This window comes from Acinonyx jubatus, chromosome B3 (genome assembly GCF_027475565.1).
Source record: "Acinonyx jubatus isolate Ajub_Pintada_27869175 chromosome B3, VMU_Ajub_asm_v1.0, whole genome shotgun sequence".
NCBI classification, from domain to species: Eukaryota; Metazoa; Chordata; class Mammalia; order Carnivora; family Felidae; genus Acinonyx; species Acinonyx jubatus.
Genome location: NC_069386.1, coordinates 60,307,111 through 60,329,173, shown reverse-complemented (window position 1 = coordinate 60,329,173; position 22,063 = coordinate 60,307,111). Strand labels below are relative to the sequence as shown.

The 22,063-nt window shown below is 37.6% G+C and overlaps 1 protein-coding gene across 24 annotated transcripts in view; it reads left to right on the top strand.

Annotated features, from left to right (window-relative positions):
* Positions 1 to 22,063, top strand: part of MGA (MAX dimerization protein MGA) — a 166,543-nt gene that overhangs the window by 69,637 nt on the left and 74,843 nt on the right. For all 24 annotated transcript variants that reach the window (XM_027066982.2, XM_027066981.2, XM_027066984.2 and 21 more), the window contains exon 2: positions 4,185 to 5,315. In XM_027066982.2, coding sequence (XP_026922783.2) covers positions 4,252 to 5,315 — 1,064 coding nt within the window. In that variant the 5' untranslated portion in view covers positions 4,185 to 4,251. The remainder of the gene's footprint in view (positions 1 to 4,184; positions 5,316 to 22,063) is intronic.

Below are 22,063 nucleotides of genomic sequence, written 5' to 3'. Positions count from 1 at the left end.
CAGTTTGTTTATGGCACTTGCCACATTACTTACCTGAAAACAACATTCTCTCTGAAAGCTTGTGTGTGTGTGTTCTGATGGGACTTATTCAGAATGTTAGAGTATTTGCCATCCACAACTAAACTTACTTCCTGGGCTCGTTATTATAATTTTATTACGTAGATGAATGCTTGATATTGAAAAGTTGAACTGAGGTTTTGTTTTGTTTTGTTTTTTTGTAATTGTCTTCCTTAAAGCGTTTAGAGAGCCAGATATAAGGTATTTTAAAAATCTTGCTGGGAATAGATTTATTTCTGCATGAGTAACCTGATCCTTCCTAAAGTACATTTGATTTTTGTAGTTGATTAAAGCCTTAAAGTGTTATATATGTGTCTGAAATAGCTGAATATATTGAATTGACTATCCTTTGATTATAAGATCCTATATAGTATCCCAGAAGAATAGGCATGCTTATATTGGGAGTCTGGTATGGAGGGGCACTTGGGTGGCCCAGCTAGTTAGGTGTCCAGGCTTTTGGTCTGATCTCAGATCTTGATCTTAGGGTCTTGAGTTCAGGCCCCTCATTGGACTCATCCCTGGGCATGAAGCCTACCTAGAAAACAAAAAAAAAAGATTGGTATGGAGTAAGAACTCAATTCCTTTCTCCCATATCAGTAGCAGTGTATAGCAAAATAAATAAATAAATAAATAAATAAATCGGAGATTGTTTTGGTCATAAAGTAGGTCTTTGGTTTTTTAATGCATTTTAACTAACTCATGGAATACTTTGATTGGAAGGTTTTTTTCAAAAAACAACTTGGACAAATCACTGAGTCTGAAATTATTTTTCCTGTTTTCATACACATTTTTACATTAAAAAATTACATTATCTGTGCACAGAGTTGAAATAGGGCGGGCTGACTTTTCTGTACTTAATTTTTTTTTTTGTTTGTTTAGGCAAAAGGAAAAATCTGAAATGTGTTTATGTGAAGTTAGCATAAAATTTACTTCAATGCATTCTGTAACACTAAATGGGATTTCTGTCAGTTGAATATTTGACATGTCATAGATTTTTAAGAGTGCTTTTTTAAAGCACTAGTTAAAACTTCTTTGCCCTAGTTTTACCTGTAATCTGAAAACCAAGATTTTAATTTTAGTATTATAGACGGGAATGTTTAAGAAATTCTAAACCCTTTTTAATATTCATAGGTTTGGAATATCTAAAAAGATGTTTAGGTAGTTCTTTGCCACTAAGTTCTTAGTTGTATTAAGTAAATGTACTTAAGAATGTTTTACATAATTGCTCACAAAAATGGTGGTTTGTAAAAAAAAACAAAAACTTTGAACGTTATCAACTAAGTATAGGAATTTGCAGTTTGAATTATATGCTTTTGTAGAGGTATTAGTTTTTGTGAATTTTCTAAGCCTTACTTTTTAACGTTTATTTTGAGAGAGAGTGCATGGGGGGGGTTGGGCACAGAGAGATGGAGAGGGAGATGGGTACCGGGGGGGGGGGGGGGGGGGGAGAGGGGGAGAATCGTAAGCAAGCTCCACATTGTCAGCGCCTGGAGTCTGATGTGAGGCTCGAACTCATGAACCGTGAGATCATGACCTGAGCTGAAATAAAGTTGGATGTTTAACCTACTAGGCCACCTAGGCGCCCCTAAGCTTTATTAATTTTATAGTCCCCTTATTTTTTCTTGTAGGTCTATTTTAATTTTGCTTTATCAATCTCTGATGCTGCCTAAACTTACTAGTTTTAGGAAACCAGTGAACTTAATTGCCTTAAGCCTGAGGCAGCTTTTGAAAAGAATCACCCTAAATTTTCTCTCTTAAAAAAATAAGCTCTAAATGAGAGAAGAAATTGTTTTTTCATCTTTCCTGGGTATTAGTGCTTTAGTGTAAGGAAGTGGGATTCTATTTTTATATTTAGCCATAATAGGAAACAGTAGCCAACCTTTTTGAAGTCTTGACTTTTAAAATATCTATTATCCTTAGGCTAATTGTGAATATTCTAAGTTTTTTGGTCATGTGGCCAGTTCTCTAAAAAGAGGTAAAGTTCAGATCATATGATTTTGCTGCTTGTCAGTAGCTCTGATGAAAGATAAAATTAGACTTTTTAATTAAAGTGAGTAGCATCAATAAAAGGCTGATTTGATTAATTAAAATTACTGACCCACTTAGGCAGGAGTAGTGATGTAGCATCTTTTTTGTGTAAATGCTAATTAGAGATAACTTTATATCTTGTAGAATATTTAGGTAATTGAACACATCAGTTGAATTTAACAACCTGACATTTCTGTATAACTTTTTATTGAGCTATAAATCACGTAACATAAAATTCACTATTTTAAAGGGTACACTTCACAGATTTTTAGTTCCTGAACATTTCTGTCACCCCCAATAGAAACCCCATACCCATTAGCAGTTGTCCCAGTTAATCCCTCTCTCCTTCCCCTGGCAACCACTAATCTACTTTTCATCTCTGCAGATTTGCTTGCTTTAGACATTACATATAAATGAAATCATATGTGTGGGATTTTATTTTATTTCATTTCATTTTTTTAATGTTTCTTTGTTTATTCATTTATTTAATAATAATAACAGACAATATGAAGCAGGCTCCCCGCTCTGAACTGTCAGCACAGAGCCTGATACAGGACCCGAACCCACAAACTGTGAGATCATGAGCTGAAGTCAGATACTTGACTGAGCCACCCAGATGCCCCCTTATATGTGGGATTTTAGTTAAATAAGGACTAATTTTAATTATTTTTCAAATATATTGTATGTTCACAAGGTAAAAAATTTACAGTGTTACAGTATGTTTTTTCCCACCCACCCAGTTTTCCCTTGATATAGCCAACACTAGTTCTTTTCCTATCTGTATAAATTGTATGTGTGAAGCAAATACATACTCTATTCTTTCTTTAGCTTTTTGTTTTTAATTTTATCAAGAAGTGTAACATAACCTATAATTCTTTGGAACATTTTGCTCTTAATATATCTTGTAGAGTATGAGTCCATAAAACTTATACATTGTTTATTTTATGTTTGTTTATTTGTTTATTTAATGTTTACTTATTTTTGAGAGAGACGGAGGCAGAATGTGAGTGGGTTGGGGCAGAGAGAGAGGGAGACACAGAATCCGAAGCAGGCTCCAGGCTCTGAGCTGTCAGCACAGAGCTCGACATGGGGCTTGAACTCACGAGCTGTGAGAGCATGACCTGAGCTGAAGTCGGACGCTCAACTGACTGAGTCACCCAGGCACCCCTGTAGTTTTGATATTTTCATGTTGCCCTGTATCATAGAGATTATGTTGTCTTACAGTCTCAGCATCTGGTTAGATGAGAATGCTGGTTGATTTACACCCTTTCCAACACCTCTACCAAATTGTGACTTTTGCTGGTGTGATGGGGTAAAAAAAAGTGTCAGGATGGTTTTAATTATGTATGTCTCTTATTCTGACATTACGTTTTCACAGGTATTTTCTTTTGTACACTTTTTGATATAATACAGTACTGCAAATATCTTTTCTATCTTTTATGATTAGTTTTTCTCTAGTTTTACTGTAAGAATGCAGTATATAATACATATACAAAATATATTAATCAATTGTTTATATTATGGTAAGCCTTCTGTCAACCATGGTTTATTAGTGATTGAGTTTTTGAGGAGTCAGAAGTTACACACAGGTTTTCTTTTATTATTTTTTTTAACGTTTTTAATTTATTTTTTAGAGAGAGAGAGTGAGAGTGCAAGCAGGGGAGGGGCAAAGTAAGAGGGGTATATAGGATCCGAAGCAGGCTCCACACTGACAGCAGAGAGCCTGATGTGGGGCTTGAACCCACGAACTGTGAAATCATGACCTGAGCCAAAGTTGGATGCTTAACTGACTGAGCCACCTAGGCACCCCCATATAGATTTTCACCTGTGCATGCAGGAAGGGGAGGTCGGTGGTCCTAATCCCTGAGTTGTCCAGGGTCAACTGTAATTACATTAAAATGAATTTTAAAAAGATAATTCAATAATCCAAAGTGAATGTCAGTACATTGATAGAAAGGCAGAACCAAAGTCTTGAAAGAGTTTAGGAATATGTTTTGGGGATAGCATAATTATTCTTGTATTTTTAACTAAATAAACGTTTACTTGATTAAAGTGCTTTTGTTTTGTTTTTTTGTTTTTTTGTTTTGCTTGTTTTGTAGGCTGGGAAGTCTGCTGTGACTATGTGGTGACTACAATTATCTTACTACTGAGTTTCCCACTGGAATCATGGAGGAGAAACAGCAGATTCTATTGGCTAATCAAGATGGTGGTACAGTGGCAGGAGCAGCACCTACCTTCTTTGTCATCCTAAAACAACCAGGAAATGGCAAAACTGATCAAGGAATTTTGGTTACTAATCGGGATGCCTGTGCTTTGGCTAGCAGTGTGTCATCACCAGGAAAGTCTAAAGGGAAGATTTGCCTTCCAGCTGATTGTACTGTGGGAGGAATCACTGTCACCTTGGATAACAATAGTATGTGGAATGAATTCTATCATCGAAGCACAGAGATGATTCTGACCAAGCAGGGAAGACGCATGTTTCCATACTGTCGTTACTGGATAACAGGTTTAGATTCAAATATGAAGTATATTCTTGTCATGGATATATCTCCTGTGGATAATCATCGTTATAAGTGGAATGGTCGCTGGTGGGAACCAAGTGGGAAGGCTGAGCCCCATGTTTTGGGGAGGGTTTTTATTCACCCAGAATCTCCCTCCACAGGTCATTATTGGATGCATCAACCAGTATCTTTCTATAAACTTAAACTTACCAACAACACACTGGACCAAGAAGGCCATATCATCTTGCACTCTATGCATCGCTACCTGCCAAGACTTCATTTGGTGCCTGCAGAAAAGGCTACTGAAGTGATACAATTAAATGGCCCTGGTGTCCATACTTTTACCTTCCCACAGACTGAATTCTTTGCAGTAACAGCTTATCAGAACATTCAGATTACCCAGCTGAAAATAGATTACAATCCATTTGCTAAAGGGTTCCGGGATGATGGGCTGAATAGTAAGCCCCAGAGAGATGGAAAACAAAAGAACAGCTCTGACCAGGAAGGTAATAGTGTTCCCAGTTCTCCTGGTCAGCGGGTCCGTCTTATAGAAGGTGAGGGGTCAGAGGTACAGCTAACAGATTCAGATCCTTTATCAAGGGGTCATGAAACATCAGGCAAGGGTTTGGAGAAGGCTTCTCTTAATATAAAACGGGACTTTCTTGGCTTCATGGATATTGATTCAGCATTGGGTGAAGTTCCTCAATTGAAACAAGAGGTTACTGAAAGGTAGGTTAACAGCTTTTCTATTCTTAGAGATAAAAAGGAATATTTTGGATTAAACGTTGGTTGTGTGGACTGCTGACTTGAGATATTGATAAATGCAAGCTACTATAAAATATACCATAGTGTTTACATTTTGTGAAGTGACAGCTTATTTTTTTGTAATGAGTATCAGTTGGGTTCAGGATTTAGAATTATAGGCAAATTAGATGGGATTTCACAACGGGAACCTTTTGCTCATTTAGATTTAGAGTTTGAGAATTTTTAGGCTTAGGATTTTTTTTTAATTTTTTATATTTTATTTTTAATTTATTGTTTTTAACATTTACTTTTGAGAGAGAGAGAGAGAAAGCGCGAGCGCGCGAGCAGGGGAGGGGCAGAGAGAGAGGGAGACACAGAACCCAAAGGAGACTCCAGGCTCTGAGCTGTCAGCACAGAGGCCAATGTGGGGCTTGAACTCACAGACTGCAAGATCATGACCTCAGCCGAAGTCTGACACTCAACCGACTGAGCCACCCAAGCACCCCTGTTTTATGTTTTTTTAAAAAATATTTTATTTTTTAGTAATCTCTACACCCAACATGAGGCCCAGGCGTCCCTGGATTTTGGCAATCCTAATAGGTGTATAGTAGTATCTCATTATCTTAATTTGTAATTCTCTGATGACCTACAGTGTATGTCTTTTTATACACGTAACTTGCCATCTGTATGTCTTCTTTGGTGAGGTGTATGTTAAGGTCTATAGCCCGTTTTAACCTTTTTTTTTTTTTTAAGCATTTGTTCATTTTTTGAGAGACAGAGACAGAGTGTGAACAGGGGAGGGGCAGAGAGAGGGAGACAAAGAATCCAAAGCAGGGTCCAGGCTCTGAGCTGTCAGTACAGAGCCCAATGTGGAGCTTGAACCCATGAACTGTGAGCTCATGACCAGAGCCAAAGTTGGACGCTTAACCGACTGAGCCACCCAGGCGCACTTGTAGTCCATTTTAAAATTAGACGTTTTCTTAAGTTTTAGGAGTTTTTTGTATATTTTGGAAAAGCAGTCCTTTATCAAATGTGAGTTTTGCAAATATATTCTCCCATTCTGTGGCTTGTTTTTTTTTCATCCTCTTGATAATTGTCTTTCACAGAGTAGTTTTTTTATTTTTTAGGAGTTTTCTTATTTTATGAAATTCAGCCTATCAATTATTTCTTTCACTGATCTTGCCTTTGGTGTTGTATTTAAAATGTCATTATCATACCCAAGGTCCTGTAGGCTTCCTCCAATGATATCTTTCAGAAATCTTACAGTTTTGTGTTTTATATTTCAGTTTATGATCCATTTTAACTTATTTTTTGTTAATGGTGGAAGGTCTGTGTCTAGATTCAGTTTTTTGCATGTGGATGTCCTGCCATTCCTGTACCATTTGTTGAGAAGGTGATCTTTGCTCTTTTGTGTTGTTTTTTGCTCCTTTACCAAAGATTGGGTGACCACACTTATGGGGGTCTGTTCTGTTTTATTTATTAAAAAGTTTATTTTCATTTATTTATTGAAGTTTATTTTGAAAGTGAGAGCGTGAGTGAGTGGTGGAGGGGCAGAGAGAGAGAGAGGGAGAGAGAGAGAGTGTGAGTGAATCCCAAGCAGGCCCTGTGCTGTCAGTGCTGAGTCCCACATGGGGCCCAGTCCCAGTACCCTGGGATCATGACCTGAACTGAAACCAAGAGTTGGACACTTAACTGACTGAGCCACCCAGGCACCCCAAATTCTTTTTAAGTTCAAATCCACATGTTCATTGCTGGTATATAGGAGAGTGCTCTTTTGTATATTAACCTTGTATTCTGCAACCTTGCTATAATAGCTTAGTAATCCCAGAAGTTTTTTGTTAACCTTTCGGATTTCCTACCTACATGATCATGTTATTTGTGAACAAAGGTAGTTTTCTTTATTAAAAAAAAAATTTTTTTAATGTTTATTTATTTTTGAGAAAGAGAGAGAGAGACAGAGTGTGAGCCAGGGAGGGGCAGAGAAAGAGGGAGACAGAATCTGAAGCCGGATCCAGGCTCTGAGTTGTCAGCACAGAGCCCGATGTGGGGTTCAAACCCACGAACTGTGAGATCATGACCTGAGTCGAACTCGGACACTTAACCGATTGAGCCACCCAGGCACACCAAGGCAGTTTTCTTTCTTTCTCCCCAGCCAGTCTATATTACTTTCATTTTCATTTCTTGTTTTATTGTACTAGGTAGGATTTCCAGTATGATGTTGAAGTGTGAGGGGAGATATCCTTGAACTTGGGAAAGGTTCTAGTTTCTCATATTTCATATGATGTTAGCTTTAATTGTTTAATGGATATTCTTAACCAAATTGAGAAAATTTCCTTCTAATTTTAGTTTACTCAGTTTTTAATCATAAATGGGTGGTGGATTTTGTCAGATGCTTGTTTTCAGTTTTACTGATACGGTCATCTGAATTTTCTTTTTAAGTCTGTTGTGATGGATTACATTAATTGATTTTCAAATGTTGAATCAGGCTTGTGTACCTGGGATACATCCCATTTGCTTATGATGTATAATTCTTATATGTTGTTGGATTCATTTTGCTATTTTGTTAAAGATTTTTGCGTCTGTTCATGAGAGATGACAATCTGTCATTTTCTTAGAATGTCTTTGTCTGGTTTTGGTATTAGGGTAATGTTGGCCTCAGAGAACGAGTTAGAATTATTCCCTCTAGATATCATCTGGAAGAGCCTTTAGAGAATTGATTTAATTGCTTCCATAATTGGGAAAATTCACAAGTGAACCCATCTGGGCCTGGTGCTTTCTGTTTTGGAAGGTTATTATTGATTCAGTTTCTTTAATAGAGGCCTATTCCAATTGCCTATTTCTTGTGTGAGTTTTGGCAGATTGTTTTTTTTCAAGGAATTGGTCCGTTCTCATCTAGTTTGTCCAATTTGTGGTCAGAGTATCCTTTATTATTTTCTTGATGTCCATGGTATCTGTAGTGATATACTCTTATTATCACATTGTATATTTCTGATTGTAGTAATTTGTTTTCTCTTTTTATTTTTTCTTATTAGTCTGGCCAAGGGCTTACTGATTTTTTTGATCTTTTTAAAGTAGCAGTTTTTGGGTGTTTCTCTTCTCCCAGGTCAGTTAAGCTCTAATAAAAACTTAGTAGGTTAGGCTGTGGTTAACTAGTTTCTCTAGAGGTCAGGCCTCATTGTTAGGAACAGAGTGCTTCCCCCTGCACTGCTGGGTTTTCTTTTCTTCATGAGAGGATATTTACTGTGAGCACCTGGTCTAGCTCCTGGAGGTAAAACTCATAAAAGTGTGAGGGCCCTTCTGTGACTGAGTTCCACTGGGGTTTTTAACTTTCATATTTGTTCACACTGAGCTTCTAGCAATTTGTTGGTTATAATTCAGGTTTTTCTACTCCAGTGCTGGTTCCCAAAATGGTTTTTACTTGTCAGTCTGTGTTCTACTAAAGCCCCGACCCCCTGTATTCACCTATCTCAGTAGTTTGCCACTGGGTCTTCACCTCTCTTATGGGTCCAAAAAGAGTTGATTTATTCAGTCTGTTTAGCATTTTACTTGTTTAGGACATAGTGGCAACTTTCAAGCTTCCTAACATGTGGAACTAAAACCCAGAAACTTGCCTTATTTGGAATGTTGGAGCACAAGTTTGGCAGAAATAAATCCCAGCTCAGTATTTTTCCTTTACCTTCCCTTTCTCACTGAATACAAATGCTATTAACAATTACTATTCTTTGAGTTTGGAATCCCCATGTTCATGAGTTTCCCTTGACTTGTTTATGGACAAGTCAGTGCTTTGTGTTTTCTAAGAATTGTTGTTGGAGTGAATGCTACTCAATTTACAGTTTTGTTTTTTCTTTTTTAAAAAAAGCTTTTTAAAATGTTCATTCTTGAGAGAGAAAGAGAGCATGAGTGGGGGAGAGGCAGAGAGAGAGAGGGAGACAGAATCTGAAGCAGGCTCCAGGCTCTGAGCTGTCAGCACAGAGCCTGACATGGGGCTTGAACTCACGAATCATGAGATCATGACCTGAGCCAAAATAGGATGCTTAACTGACTGTGCTACCCAGGTGCCCCAGGTCTTGTTTTTTTCTATCAAGGGAAAGTTCTTTTCAGTTTTTGCTTATCACTGTGGTATTTTTATAGTTGTAACTAGTGAATGCTGTCTATAATAACTGATTTTCCAACCATAGTCTAATCATAATCACCCAACACAATTAAAAATGAATTTGAACTTTTGCCCTCAGTTCACCTTTTTTTATTTAAGTAAAAATTTTTTAAAGTTCATTTTTATTTAGTTTGAGAGAGGAGAGAGAGAATCTTAAGTAGTTTCCACTCTCAGCACAGAAACCAGTGTGGGGCTTGATCTCATGAACTGTGAGATCATGACTTCAGCTGAAATCCAGAGTCAAGAGTTGGATACTTAACCAGCTGAGCCTCCCAGGTGCCCTTGATTATTGTAATTTTTGTGGTATGCTTTGAAATAGAGAAGTATGTTTCCCAACTTGGTTCTTTTTTTTCAAGCTTGTTTTGGCTGTTTGAGATCCCTGGAAATGCTGTATGAAATTCAGCTTCTACAAAAAGACCATTGTGTTTTTGATAATTGTTACACTATATCTGTATGTTGCTTTGGGTAGTGTTGTTACCTTAAAAGTGTTATGTTTTCCAGCCCATGGACATGGGATATCTTTCCATTCAGGTCACTTTTAATTTTTTTAATGTTTATTTTTGAGAGGCAGAGGAAGGGCAGAGAGAGAGGGAGACGCAGAATCCAAAGAAGGCTCCAGGCTCTAAGCTGTCAGCACAGGCCCGAAGTGGGGCTCGAACCCATGAACCATGAGATCAAGACCTGAGCAGAAAAAGTCTTAGGCTTAACTAACTGACTGAGCCACCCAGGCACCCCTCTGTTTAGGTCTTTAATTTCTTTCAGCAATACTGTATACTTTTTTTTTTTAATTTTTTTTAATGTTTTTATTTATTTTTGAGACAGAGCATGAGCGGGGGAGGGGCAGAGAGAGAGGGAGACACAGAATCAGAAGCAGGCTTCAGGCTCTGAGCTGTCAGCACAGAGCCTGACGTGGGGCTCAAACTCATGGACTGTGAGATCATGACCCGAGCTGAAGTCGGATGCCCAACCGACTGAGCCACCCAGGTGCCCCTACTCTATACTTTTTAATGTAAAAAAGTCTTTGCTTCCTTGGTTAAATCTATTCCTACATATTTTACTCTTTTTTTTTTTTTTTAAATGTTTATTTAGTTTTGAGAGAAGAGCACGGGATGGGCATAGAGAGAGGGCAACAGAGGATCTCAAGCGGGCTCTGTGCTGACAGCAGAGAGCTCAATGCTGGGCTTGAACTCATGGAACCATGAGATCCTGACCTGGGTCAAAGTCAGAAGCTTAGCCAACTCAGCCACACAGGCACCCCTGTATTTTATCCTTTTTGATTGTATTGCGAATAGAATGGTTTTCTTAATTTCCTTTTTGAAAAGGAAATTGCTGTGTTTTATATTGTGTATTGCTCAGTATAGAAACGTATTCATTCTTACATGTTGATTTTTGTATTCTTTGCTTTGCTGAATTTATTGATTTTCTTGCTATGTGTGTATTTTTTAGAGTTTTCTATATATAAGATCATGTTATCTATGAATTGACATAGCTTTATTTCTTTTCCAAATTGAATGTATATTATTTCTCTTTCTTGCCTAATTGCTGTAGCTAGAACTTCTAGTACTATATTTAGAAGTGGTGAAAGCTGGAGCATTGTGGTTTTAAATTGCATTTTGCTGAGTTGGTAAAGTTGATCATCTTTTTATGTACTTACCAGCCATTGGGATTCCTCAGGTGATCATAGATGTGAGAGTTTTTTCTTGGACACCATTTTTCCCCTTTGATTAGTTTGTTTACCCTTTGGCAAAACCCATGTTGTTTTAATTAATATAGCTTTGTAATGGTAGTTGCCTGACTTTTAGATTCCATCTAGGGTCCTACTCTACTCCACCTTTTAAAAAAATTAGTCATTGTTCTTACCTGCTTTGATGTGTTTATTATTTTGTTTCTATTGCAGACATTATTCTTATAAATGTTGGAATGCCTTTCCCTCCAGTTTTGCCCTTATTTGTCAGACTTTTAATTTTTTAAAAGTAATTGGATACTGTTACTTCTCAGTTTAACTCTTCAGAGTCTACTGATTGCCTTAAAAGAAAATATTAAGTAAAAATAGTATTATTTTGTTTCAACCCCAACTATTACAGTCTGCAGTTTAGTTCTGACATGAACAACTGAGCTGGTGTTAGTTTCCACAAGTTTGAAGACATGGTCCCCTAGAAGACTGCCCCTACTTCAGATAGCTGCCTTAAGTGGTGTCTCCAAGTTACTTGGACTTCTTAACATTTGGCTGCAAATTCAGAGGTTCTCATGAACACCCTCAGGCTTACTAATTCCCTAGAATAACTCCATAGAACTCAGGTAAGGACTGTATTTATGACAGCAGTTTATTATAAAGGATGCAGATTAGAATCATTCATATGAAGAGATAGAGAGTGAGGTCAGGAGGGTCTCAAATGTAGAGCCTCCATGCTCTCTCCCCAGGAGACCTGTAGGGTGTGTCACCCTCCTGGCATATGGATGTGTTCACCAACTAGGAAACACCTTTGAGTTTTGGTGTCTGCTTTTGTTAAGGTTTCAAGTAGGTGTGGACTAACTAAGTCACTGGCCAGGTGATTGAACTTAATCTCTCCAGCGCCCTTCCCCTCCCTGCAGGTCAGGTTGCTTTGTAGCCCCAATCCTCTAATCACAGGGTGGGTCCTTCTAGTGACCAGTCCCCATCATGAAGCTTTATAGGACCTCACTGTTGAGTTACCTCATTAGCGTAGTCTTAAGCGTGATCCAGTGGGCTCATGAATAATACAGACACTTTTATTTATTTATTTTTTTAAGAGAAAGAATAGAGTGCCCACACCCATGCATGGGGAGGGGCAGAGGGAGAGAGGGAGGGAGAAAGAATCTTAAAAAGGCTCCATGCCCAGAGCATCTGATGTGGGATGTGGGGCTCCATCCCTGGACTGTGTGATCATGACCCGAGTGGAAATCAAGTTGAATGCTCGACTGACTGAGCCACATAGGCTCCCCTAGCAAAGACACTTCTATCACTTAGGAATTTCCAAGGGTTTTATAGAAACTCTGTGTTAGGAACACTGGATGAAGACCAGACAAGTTCATTATATGATAAGTATATACACATAATTTAAAAAGCTTAAATAAAACCACATGGTGAAAAAGACACTCTCTTGCTTCATTCCTCTTCACCCCCTACAGTTCTTCCTAAAGGAAATTTGATTTTTCACTTACAGTCATTTCTAGTGATATCTGTCTCTGTCTAAATCATATGCAATGCCAACTAATTATCATATTTACATGTTATCCAAGTCTTTCAGTTTTTCTTCCCTTGTCAGTACAGTCGTCACAAAAATATCCATTTTTAATGCTGTGATATAAATTTTCTATACTGTTTAGCCAAATAGTATATCATAATCACATTTTCTTGTATAATTTTGTTTTTTAGTAATTGTTACCATATTTTTTCTTTCCCTTAGTTTTCTATATGCCTAGTGGTAATTCTTTTCAAATTCTTTTTAAAATTTATTTTTTATTTTTATAATGTTTTTATTTATTTTTGAGGTAGAGAGAGACAGAGCATGAGCAGGGGAGGGGCTGAGAGAGAGGGAGACACAGAATCCGAAGCAGGCTCCAGGCTCCGAGCTGTCAGCACAGAACCCGATGCGGCCTCGAACTCACGAACCGTGAGATCATGACCTGAGCTGAAGTCGGACGCTCAACCAACTGAGCCACCCAGGCGCCCCAATTCTTTTCAGATTCTTAAGTTAAACTTGAAATTTCTCAGTTTACTTAGACACGCACACACTTTTCATCTAATTAACGTAAAATTTTTTTTGTCTCCTGAATACTATCTTGAGTTGCTCTTGTCTGCCTTTGTTAATCTGAACTAGTTGTTCTCTGAGACTGTAAAGGTTTGGGATTTCACTTTGCTGTCATCCTGCTGACTCTGCATTTAACATTGTTTTATATAGGTCCTCCTATTTCCTGTATCTTCAGTTGTCTCTATTGCTTTGTGTTCTCTTTTTTTTGGTCAAGTACATCTTTTTGTTCCCTCAGAAAGAATGTATGGTATGTAGAATTTTGGAATATTTAAATAAAATCACTTCTGATGGAAATAGTAGTGTCCTTTCAACTTGCTTTGCCCTTTTCAACCCTTAGTTTTCTTCTTGCATGGTGAAAAGTAACTTTGTTATATCCTCCTGCTTTATATATTTGGTTGGGTATAGAGTTCTTTGCTTGAAAACGTGTCCTTGTGTTCCAGTTACCTGTTGAGAAGGTTTTTTTTTTTAATTTTATCTTTTATTTTTTAAAATTTACATCCAAATTAGTTAGCATATAGTGCAACAATGATTTCAGGAGTAGATTCCTTAATGCCCCTTACCCGTTTAGCCCATCCCCCCTCCCACAACCCCTCCAGCAACTCCTCCAGTAACCCTCAGTTTGTTCTCCATATTTATGAGTCTCTTCTGTTGTGTCCCCCTCCCTGTTTTTATATTATTTTTGTTTCCCTTCTCTTATGTTCATTTGTTTTGTCTCTTAAAGTCCTCATATGAGTGAAGTCATATGATTTTTGTCTTTCTCTGACTGACTGATTTCACTTAGCATAATACCCTCCAGTTCCATCCACGTAGTTGCAAATGGCAAGATTACATTTTTGATTGCCGAGTAATACTCCATTGTATATATATATACCACATCTTTATCCATTCATCCATCGATGGACATTTGGGCTCTTTCCATACTTTGGCTATTGTTGATAGTGCTGCTGTCAACATGGGGGTGCATGTGTCCCTTCGAAACAGCACACCTGTATCCCGTGGATAAATGCCTAGTAGTGCAATTGCTGGATCATAGGGTAGTTCTATTTTTAGTTTTTTGAGGAACCTCCATACTGTTTTCCAGAGCGGCTGCACCAGCTTGCATTCCCAGAGGTTTTTTTTAGTAAGCTCTGTGCCCAGTGTAGGGCTTGAACTAACAACCCCAAGATCAAAAGTCTCACGCTCTAGGGACTGAGCCTGCCAGTCCCCCCCAACCCCCGCCTTGAGAAGTTTGATGTCCTTTTGATTCCTGGTCCTTTGATGCTCTTAACATCTTTTGTTGATCTCTCATATTATGAAATTTCACATTGATAAGCTTTGGTGTGGTTCTCATTGTTGTGTGCTGTGTTTTTTCAATCAAATTCATGCTCTTTAGTTGTAGGAACATATTTAGTATTATTCTGGTAAATTTTCCACTTAAGGTTTTCGGTTGGATGTTCAATCTCCTGGATTACTTTATATGGTCTTTTTTTTTCCCTGTCATTATCTTTTTGCTCTACTTTACATGAGGTTTTCTTGATTTAATATCTAACTTACTGAAGGCTTTTTTTTTTTTTTTTTACATTTTATTTATTTTTGAGAGAGAGAGAGAGAGAGAGACAGAGAACAAGTAGGGGAGAGGCAGAGAGAGAGGGACATACAGAATTCGAAGCAGGCTCCACGCTCTTCAGCTGTCAGCACAGAGCCCGATGCGGGGCTCCAGCTCACAACTGTGAGATCGTGACCTGATCCGAAGTCCGACGCTTAACCGACTGAGCCACTCAGGGGCCCCACTTACTGAAGTTTTTATTACAGTCATGATTACAACCATGTTATGGTTTCTTCAGTCGGTTGAGCGTCCGACTTCACCTCAAGTCATGATCTCAACGGTTTGTGAGTTTGAGCCCCATGTCAAGCTCTGTGCTGACAGCTTGGAGCCTGGAGCCTGCTTCAGATTCTGTGCCTCCCTCTCTGTCTGCCCCAACCCACTCACATTCTGTCTCTGTCTCTCTCAAAAATAAATAAACATTAAAAAAAAACCAGATTTCTATTATTTTTTAAAATTTTATTACTTAAAAACAATTTTTCTTAAAGTTTATTTTTGAGAAAGAGAGAGAGCATGAGTGGGGGTCCGGGGGAGAGGCACAGAATCCAAAGCAGGCTCCAGACTCTGAGCTGTTAGCACAGAGCTGGACTTGGGGCTCGAACTCATGAACCTTGATATCATGACCTGTGCCAAAGTTGAACGCTTAACTGATTGAGCCACCCAGGAGTCCCTGATTTTTCTTTTTTAAAGCTTATTTATTTATTTTGAGAGAGAGAAAAAAATCTCAAGAAGGCTCCCCAGTGTCAGCACTGTGCCTGATGCGGACTCCAGCTCAAGAACTGTAAGATCATGACCTGAACCGAAATCGAGTCAGTTGCTTAATGAGCCACAAGCACCCTAGATTTCAATTTCTTAATTTCTTTCCTTTTCCTTTCCTTTTCCTTTCCTTTTCCTTTCCTTTTCCTTTTCCTTTTCCTTTTCCTTTTCCTTTTCCTTTTCCTTTTCTTTTCCTTTCCTTTCCTCAGAAACAGCGTGAGTGGGGGAGAGGCAGAGGAGGAAGGGGGTAGAGAGAGAATCCCAAGCATGCTCTTCACTGCCAGCACAGAGCCTGATGTGGGGCTTGAACCCATTAGATCATGACCTAAGCCAAAACCAAGAGCTGGACGTTTAACCAACTGAGCCACCCAGGCACCCTAACCCAGATTTCAGTTTCTAGGAGCTCTTTGTTTTCTTCTACATTTTACATTTCCATTTTCCAGTGGATTTCTTTTTTCTGTTAATCTAATAACCAGTTTCATGGAAGGCATTATGTTATAGTTTCTTCTAAGGTGCATCAGTAGTTACCTGTACATATGTTTATAATAGCATCTATTAAGTAACATGTTGTCTTCTTGTATGTCTCCTGTACTGGTGTGTAAATTCCTTGAATGTAGTGACTGTGCTTTATTTGTTTTGGCAATAATCCCTGTGCCCAAGAAAATATAATGGCATGTTTTAGGTGCTCAGTAAATGTTGACTGAGTTTTATCTATAGCACTTACAGCTTTTTAAATGTGTTTCAGAGTGATGGCACATATCCTGTTTATTTGTTGCATTGATTATTATCAAAAAAGTAATCCTTTTTTTTTAAATTGTACAAATTGTTGGTTTTGCTTACGTTCTTGCTTAAATAATCTTTCACCTAATTTATTTGGATAGAGGCTTCTTAGAAGTATGAAATTTCAGGGTTCTTTGCAAAATCCTCCCGCCAAGACAAATTTTCATGCATTATGCATAAAGTTTTTATTGGAAGATAAGGAGAGATCCTTTCTGAGAACCTTTCTAACTGAACAAGTTTAATTTCCCAGGAAAATGTGAAAGCAATTACTGCAGTAACAGCCAACATCTAGCTTCATGAAGTTCTCTGCTACTGAAAACAAAATTCAGGTGGTGTGACTAAGGGAAAAGAAAATACAGATTTTTTTCTACATCGTGGAAGTTATTATCTTGAAATTGAAGATAGAGAACTTTCATTAAATGTTAATCATCAATTAATTGATAGAGAATGACATTTTTATATGAATTTATTTAAAAATTGACATAACAGGGAAAGGAAAGAGAGGGCTTGTTTTGCTTATTAGCCTTTTAAAAAAAGATGAAGGAAACTGGATTGCAAAATTATAAATTTGTTAAAAAGCCTTGAGTTGTCACTTAAAACGGGTGGATTTTATTTCTTGTGCTTTATTGATTTTAGCCGTTCTGATAGGTGTGAGGTGATAAGTTTATGGCTTTGATATGCATTTCCCTGATGATTTGTGATGTTGAACATTTTTCTTGTGTTGGCCATCTGTAGGTTTTCTTTGGAAAAATGTCAGTTCCTGTTCTCTGCCCACTTTTAAGTGGATGATTACTATTTTTTTAGTGTTGACTTGTAAAAGTTCTGTATATATTTTGAGTATTAACCCCTAATTGGGTATGTTGTTTGCAAATATCCTCTCCCCTTGTGTAGGTTGTCTTTTTATTTTGTTGATGATTTCCTTTGTTGTGCAAAAGCTCTTTATCTTGGTGTAGTCCCAGTAGTTTAATTTTGCTTTTGTTTCCCTTACCAATGGAGATGTATCTAGAAAAATGTTTCTGAGATGATGTCAAAGAGATAACTGCTTGTGTTTGTTTTCCTCTAGCAATTTTATGGTTTCAGGTCTCACATTTAGGTCTTTGTTTTGCGTTTATTTTTGTGTATGGTGTAAGAAAGTGTTGCAAGAAATTAGTGTTGGTGAGGATACACAGACAAAGGATCCCTTGTGCACTGTTGACGGGAATGTATGCTGGTGCAGCCACTCTGGAACACAGTATGGAGTTTGTAAAAAAAATTTTTTTAATAGGATTATCACATGATCCCTTAATCCTTTTATTGGAGGATTACCCCCCAAAATTGGATTACCCCTCCAAAAATGAAAATACTAATTTCAACAGATATGTGCTACCCCTATGTTTATTGCAGCATTACTTAACAATAGCTAAGATACGGAAAGAACTCAAGTGTCCATTCAAAGATGAATGGATAAAGATGTAAATACATACAATGGAATATTATTCAGCCATAAAAAGGACGAGATTGTGCCATTTGCAATAACAAGGATGGATCTAGAGTATATAAAGCTAAGTGAAATAAATCAGGGAAAGAAAATATATGATTTCACTCAAAATTTAAGAAAGAGAATTTCAGAAAAGACTGTAGAAGGAAAAAAACCCAAAAACCAGACTCTTAAATATAGAGAACAAACTGGTGGTTGCCAAGGAGAGGTTAGTGGGGGGATGGGTAAAATAGATGAAGGAAATTTGAAAAAAGGTGTGGATTTTATGTTACATAATTTATAAATAAAGCTGTTAAACAGGTAAAGAAAAAGCCATTTTTCACCACTTAAGTGAAATTTTTGCAAGGGAGAAGTTCAGACAACTTCAGACAGATGTTCAGACAGAGCTTGGCTTGGGATTCTCTCTCTCTCTCTCTCTCTCTCTCTCTCTGCCCCTCCCCCATTTCTGTGTCTCTCAAAAATAAATCTATAAGCTTAAAAAATAAATTGTAAACTGTTGTATTCTCCCAGGTTTGTGCAAGATTATTCATTATGTGTTAGATTTCATCAGGGAATCCATGGAGTTTTCTTTTGTGGCAGGTTTCAAATCACAAATTCAGTTTCTCTTTTCTGTTTCATTGACCCCCCCCCCAACTTTTATTTCCTTCTTTTTACTTGCTTTTGGTTTAATTTGCCTGTGTTACGTTAGAATGGGGGTTAGCTAAGACCTCGAGAACCATACCTAGCCTGCCATATGTTTTATATGGCCTGCAAACTAAGATTTTTATATTTTTAAATAGGGAAAAAGTAAAAGAAGAGTAATATTTTGTCACCTGTGAAAATGAAATAGAATTCAAATTTTGGTGTCCATGATTTGGAATCCAGTTGTGCTTACTTGTTTACATATTGTCTGTGTTTCTTTTATGTTACAGTAGCAGAGTTGAATAGTTGTAACAGATTGTATGGACCTCAAAGCCTAACATTTTTACTATCTAGCACTTCACAAAAAAGTTTATCAACCCCTGACTATTATAATTGATTTAGACCTTTTATTTAAAGGTATAAAATTTCCTCTGAGCATTGGTTTAGGTACCTTCTGCAAATTTTGATACGTTGTATTGATACTTAGTATCGATTTATAGCTTGAGTCTCTTGTTAGAGAACATGTAACTTAAAACCTTTGAAATACAAATTTATCATATCGTTGCTTTATTGTCTAGCATATGATTAGTTTTGGTTAATACTAAGTGCACTCTTGGGGCCCCTTGGGTGGCTAAGTTGGTTAAGTGACTTTGGCTGAGGTCATGGTTTTGTGGTTCATGAGTTCTAGTCCACGTCAGGCTCTGTGCTGACAGCTCAGAGCCTGGAGCCTGCTTCAGATTCTGTGTCTCCCTCTTTCTGCCACTCCCCTGCTTGCTTGCTCTCTTTGTCCCTCTCTTTCAAAAATAAAACATTAAAAAAATACTAAGTGCACGCTTGAAAATTTATGTATTATGTAATGTTTGGTAGTTTTCTCAGGTAAGTATGACAGTATTGTTCATTTCTTCTTTCTCCTTAATTGTCTGTTTGTCCTATCGGTTACTGAGAAAGGTGTGTTAAAATCTCTCACCAAAGTCATGTACTTGTCTTTTTTTCTTTTTAGTACTAAAAATTTTTTGCTTCAAGTGTCTTGAAGCTATATGATAAGGTATATATACTTTAGGATTCTTGTCTTTTGGATGAGTTGAATCCATAAAACTTTTACAAGGTTCCTCTTTATCTTTGATGATAATTATTTTTAAAGTCTACTTTGATGTTATTTTTTTTTTTTAACATTTATTTATTTTTGAGCCAGAGAGAGACAGAGCATGAACGGGGGGAGGGCCAGAGAGAGAGGGAGACACAGAATCTGAAGCAGGTTCCAGGCTCTGAGCTGTCAGCACAGAGCCTGATGCGGGGCTCGAACTCACGGACTGTGAGATCGGGACCTGAGCGAAGTCAGACGCTCAACCGACTGAGCCACCCAGGCGCCCCTACTTTGATGTTATTGAGCCACATTGGCTTTCTCATTTTGTTGACGTGACTTATCTTTTCCCTTCTTTCACTTTGAATCTGTCTCTGTCTGTCCTTATATTCAAATTGTGTGTGTGTGTGTGTTTAAACAGCTTATAGTTGGAACTTTTTGTTCACTGTTAAAATCTTTTGACTTTTATTTAGGATATTTTGTTCATTTACATTTATTTTTATCACTAATATGGCTAGTTTTTAAGTATTACATCTTGACAATTCCATTTTTAGAAATGGTTTTATTAGTCTCCTCAGGTTGACATAACAAAATAGCATCAACTGTGGCTTAAACAGTGAAAATTAGTTTTCCAGCAGTTCTGGAGAATGGTTTGGAACCAAGAGAATGGTTTGGCAGGGTTCTATTTCTTTTGAAAGCTCTCATCCTGGCTTCTACACCGCTGCCTTCCAGCTTTGTCCTAATGTAGTGTGGGGAGAGAGCTTTCCCTATCTTTATGACATCATTTAACTTTAATTACATCTTAAAGACTATGTACAATCATATTGGGAGTTAGGACTTTAACATAAGAATTTGAGAGGGACACAGTTCAGTGCATTGCAGTGTTTGTAAAGATTATAGTGTGTGTCCTTATTTAAAAAAATTTTTTTTTCAACATTTATTTATTTTTTTTGGGACAGAGAGAGACAGAGCATGAATGGGGGAGGGGCAGAGAGAGAGGGAGACACAGAATCGGAAACAGGCTCCAGGCTCTGAGCCATCAGCCCAGAGCCTGACGCAGGGCTCGAAGTCACGGACCGCGAGATCGTGACCTGGCTGAAGTCGGACGCTTAACCGACTGCGCCACCCAGGCGCCCCTGTGTGTCCTTATTTTAAAAGTGGAATTCAATTATAACAGGACTTGAAGAGCTAATTATAAGCATAGTTGTTATAATTTGTGTCTTTGTATGTATGTTATAAATTCCTCAAACACTGTTACTTTATTTGCTTTAAACAGTCAGTAGTCATTTAAATAACAAATGTTTTATATTTACTCACATCTATTTTTCATTCATTCTTGGATCCATTTTCACATTGGTTCATTTCCTGTCCATTCAAAGAACTTCCTTTAGTGTATATTTTTAACTTCCTAAAAATTGAGATTAACTCACTGCCATAAAATTCACTCTTATATTTATTTATTTTTTTAATTAGAGAGAGAACTTGAGCTGGGGAGAGGGGCAGGGTGGGGGGGGGAAGAGAGTGAGAGAGAGCATGCGCACGTGTGTGCGAATATTTCAAACAGGCACCACTCTCAGCGTGGAACCTGACGTGGGGCTTGATCATGACTGTCAGAATCAAGAGTTGAACTTGGACGCTTAACCTTACAAGCCACCTGGGTGCCCCAAAATTCACCCTTTTAAAGTGTACAGTTTAGTGGTTTTAGTATACTCAGTAGAATTGTACAGCCATGACCAGATATTTTGGGACATTTTCATCACCCCAAAAAGAAAACTCCTTGCCCTCTGTTAGTCATCACACCCCATTTTTTTTTTTTTTGCATCCCCTCCTCAACCCCACCCCATCCACACACAACTGTCCCCATTTTGTCTATATGGATTTGTCTGTTTTGGACATTCATATAAGTAGAATTATATAATATGTGTGGTCTTTTATTTAGCATAACATTTTGAAGGTTCATCCATGTTGGTGTGTGTCTGTGCTTCACTTCTTTTATCTCTGAATGATAATCTTGTATGGGTATGGCACATTTTACTTAATTCACTGATCAGTTCATAGACATTAAGGCTATTTCCACTTTTTATTTTATTTTTATTTTTTAGTTAATTTAAAAAATTTTTTATTTTTATTAAAAAATTTTAAGTTTATTTCAAGAGATATGGTGGGGGAGGGGCAGTGAGAGAGGGAGAGAAAATCCCAAGGAGAGGCTCTGTGCTATCCTTGTAGAGCTAAACATGGGACTTGAACTCCCGAACAGTGAGATCATTACTATGAGATCAAGAGTCACATGCTTAACTGAGCCACCCAGGTGCCCCCTACTTTTTAGTTACTATGAATAACATAAGCCCATTCTTTACCCACTGAATTGTTTTGGCACCTTCGGCAGTTGAAAATCACTTAATATAAATGTGCAGTTCATTACTAGACTCTGAATTAAGTTCATTTGAGCTCTGTGTTTAGTCTTATGCCAGTATCGTCACACTGTTATGTTTATTATAGCTTTGATAGTTTTG